Genomic DNA, 3,669 nt, shown 5'->3' on the forward strand with positions numbered 1-3,669 from the left:
GACCCACCCAACCTGACCTCCCAAAGTGCTGGGATTACAGGTGTGAGCTACTGCACCCAGCCATTTTTTGTAGAGACAGTCTCACTATTTTACCCAGGCTAGTCTTGAACTCCTTGGCTTAAGCAATCCTCCTACCTTGGCCTCTCAAAGTGCTGGAATTACAGATGTGAGCCATACGCCCAGTTCATTGGCTAAGTCAAATGGTATATTATACTTTTTTTCATCATAAGTTTTAAGAAGTCTTTCTTTTGTCAGATTATCAGACTTGAAAATGTATTTTCTATCATTGCTTTATTTTGTAGATGGAAATGACAGCTTTGAGTTTGCTCACTTTTTCTTTAGACCCTTTTAAGTAATATTTTAGGACTACATGGTAACTTACATATTAAGCTTCTTACCTACTTTTTTTTTTACTTACTTTCTTTTTACTTTTACAGTAAGGCAAAAGAGAATGAAAGACGTAGATAACCTCAAAAGTGTAAAACAAGAATGGTAAGTTAATTCAAACTGAATTGCTTTGTTAATGCCTTTGTTAATATCGTTCTGTGTTTTTGTTACATTTCACTGGCAGAGATAGTAGAGTAAGTTTTAATTATGTATGACCACTTCATTGTCATCTACTGTGTTGAAGTAATTTTTTTTTACCATAGCTGCATTAAACAAATTTTATTGAAGTTACTGAATATTTTTTGTTATTAATTTTAAAAAGTTAAATTATCTGTGTTCATACATTACTTCTGTTATTTGATAAATTAAATAACTGTTTACCTCATTAGCCTCTTGTGATAGATATACTATTTTAGTGTCATGGTGGAAATATGGCTTTGGAGTCAGATAAACCTAGGCTTGAATCCCATCTCTGCCTTGTATTATCTCTCTGGCCTTTAGGCAGCTTAGGTAAATTCTTTGAGCCTCAATATCTCATCTATAAAATGAGGATATAAATACCTACCTATCTAAAAGGTTTTGTGTGTGTATCTTTTTTTCTGTTTTCTTTTTTTTCTTTTATTTTCTTTTTACAGACAAGTTGTCTGTTGCCCAGGCTAGAGTGCAGTGGTGCAATCATAGCTTATTGAAGCTTTGAATTCCTGGGGTCAAGTGGTCATCTCACCTTGACTTCCTGAGTAACTGGGACCACAGGCTTACACCACTGCACCCAGTTAATTTTTAAATTTCTTGTAGCAGTGTGGTCTCACTATATTGCTCAGAACTCCTGGCTTCAAGCGATCCTCCTGCCACAGCCTCTCAAAATGCTGGGATTATAAGCGTGAGCCACCATGCTTGGCCTATTATTTATTTTTTCACTCAGGTATTTATAGGCTTACATAAATATTTGATGCTAATTATATAATTGTGAGGTTGTTGGCCAGGCACAGTGGCTCATGCCTATAATCCCAGCACTTTGGGAGGCCAAGGCAGGTGGATCATCTGAGGTCAGGAGTTCAAGACCAGCCTGGACAACATGGCAAAATCCCATCTCTACTAAAAATACAAAAATTAGCTAGGTGTGGTGGTGGGTGCCAGTAATCCAAGCTACTCGGGAGGCTGAGGAAGGAGAATTGCTTGAACCTTAGACGCAGAGGTTGCAGTGAGCCAAGATCGCACCACTGCACTCCAGCCTGGGTGATGGAGCAAGACTCCTCCGTCTCAATAAATAAATAATTGTGAAGTTGTGTCAGAGGTCTCCAAGACCACCCCTAGTTTTGATGATTTACTAGAAGAATTTGTAAGATTTAGCATGTAGTTATACTCCTGATTATAATTTATTACAGTGAAGGGTTACAAAGCAAAATCAGCAAAGGGAAAAAGTGCATGGGGAAAACCAGGCACAAGCTTCCAGGGGTCCTCACCCAGTGGAGTCACCCAGGATGTACTTAATTCCCCCAGTAACAAGTTGTGACAAATACATGTGAAGTATTGTCTACTGGGAAAGCTCATTGGAGATGAGCCTAGAGTTTATAGTGGGAGCTAGTCACATCCTAAAATTTCAGACTCTCATAAGGAAAGCAGGAGTTCAATATAAATCACATTGTTTATACAAACTGTACATTGAGCCATCCTTACAAATTTAGGATGATGGGAACCTTTTAGAAATTCACGTTTGCAGATGTGGCCAGGTACGGTGGCTCATGCCTGTAATCCCAGCACTTTGGGAGGCCAAGGTGGGTGGATCATGACGTCAGGAGATCGAGACCATCCTGGCTAACATGGTGAAGCCCCGTCTCTAGTAAAAATACAAAAAAATTTAGTGAGGCGTGGTGGCAGGCGCCTGTAGTCCCAGCTACTCGAGAGGCTGAGGTGGGAGAATGGCGTGAACCCGGGAGGTAGAGCTTGCGGTGAGCTGAGATCGCACCACTGCACTCCAACCTGGGCGACAGAGTGAGACTCCGTCTTAAAAAAAAAAACAAAAACAAATCCAAGTTTGCAGATGCCAGCCCAGGACCAACCTTGTAAGCAAGTCTTTCAAAAGATAGCAATCAGATCTGCTATATTAACTCATTTCTGCGCAGTGATAAATTGAATGACTGATTTGAAATGGTAAAATTAACTTAGAACAGGCCTGTTTTAAAATGACTTTATTGAAATATAATTCACATACCATATAGTTCATTCACTTAAAATATATAGTTCAATAGTTTTTAGTATGCTCACAGATTTGTGCAGTCATTACCATAGTCAATTTTAGCGCATTTGTATTACCCCAAAGAGAAACCCCATATCCGTTAGCAATCCCACCCATTGTCCTATGTCTTGCCCCTGACAACCATGAAACTGCTTTCTTTTTTTGAGACAGAATCTCACTTTGTTGCTCAGGCTGGAGTGCAATGGCGTGATTTCGGCTTACTGCGACCTCCACCTCCCAGGTTCAAGCAGTTCCCCTGCCTCAGCCTCCTGAGTAGCTGGGATTACAGGGACGCACCACCATGCCCAGCTAATTTTTTTTGTATTTTTAATGGAGATGGGGTTTTACCATATTCGCCAGTCTGGTCTCAAACTCCTGACCTCAGGTGTTCTGCCCACCTCGGCCTCCCAGAGTTCTGGGATTGCAAGTGTGAGCCACTGCGCCTGGCCCATCTGCTTTCTATTTCTACAGATTTACCTGTTCTGGACATTTCATATAAATGCAGTTATACAATATGTGGTCTTTCGTGACTGCTTTCACTTAGCATAATGTTTTCAAGGTTCACCTATGTTGTAGAACATGTATCAGTATGTACTTTGAAATTTTTTTGTTTTTGTTTTTTTTTGAGATGGAGTTTTGCTCTTGTCACCTAAGCTGTGGTGCAGTGGCACAATCGTGGTTCACTGCAACCTCCGCCTCCCAAGTTCAAGCAATTCTCCTGCCTCAGCCTCCCAAGTAGCTGGGACTACAGTTGTGCACCACCACGCCTGGCTAATTTTTGCATTCTTAGTAGAGATGGGGTTTCACCATGTTGTCCAGGCTGATCTCGAACTCCTGACCTCAGGTGATCTGCCCACCTTGGCCTCCCAAAGTGCTAGGATTACAGGCACAAGCCACTATGCCTGGCCTGTATTTTGAATTTTAAGTAAAATATTTAGTAAAGTACCTACACAAAAATATAGGTGATAGTTTATAATTTTCTTTATAACAAAATGGATTTGCAAAATGTTTTGTTAAAATAATGGCCCAGGGAAAATGAAAAGAAA

The 3,669-nt window shown here is 40.4% G+C and overlaps 1 protein-coding gene across 3 annotated transcripts in view; it reads left to right on the forward strand.

Moving 5' to 3' along the window:
• The window catches only part of UBXN2A (UBX domain protein 2A), a 63,640-nt gene that overhangs the window by 20,073 nt on the left and 39,898 nt on the right, over positions 1-3,669 (forward strand). For all 3 annotated transcript variants that reach the window (XM_017893340.1, XM_017893343.1, XM_017893342.1), the window contains exon 2: positions 438-492. In XM_017893340.1, the coding sequence (XP_017748829.1) occupies positions 452-492 (41 nt within the window). In that variant the 5' untranslated portion in view covers positions 438-451. The remainder of the gene's footprint in view (positions 1-437; positions 493-3,669) is intronic.

The sequence above is a fragment of the Rhinopithecus bieti genome, unplaced genomic scaffold (genome assembly GCF_001698545.2).
Source record: "Rhinopithecus bieti isolate Rb0 unplaced genomic scaffold, ASM169854v2 scaffold_23816, whole genome shotgun sequence".
NCBI lineage: Eukaryota > Metazoa > Chordata > Mammalia > Primates > Cercopithecidae > Rhinopithecus > Rhinopithecus bieti.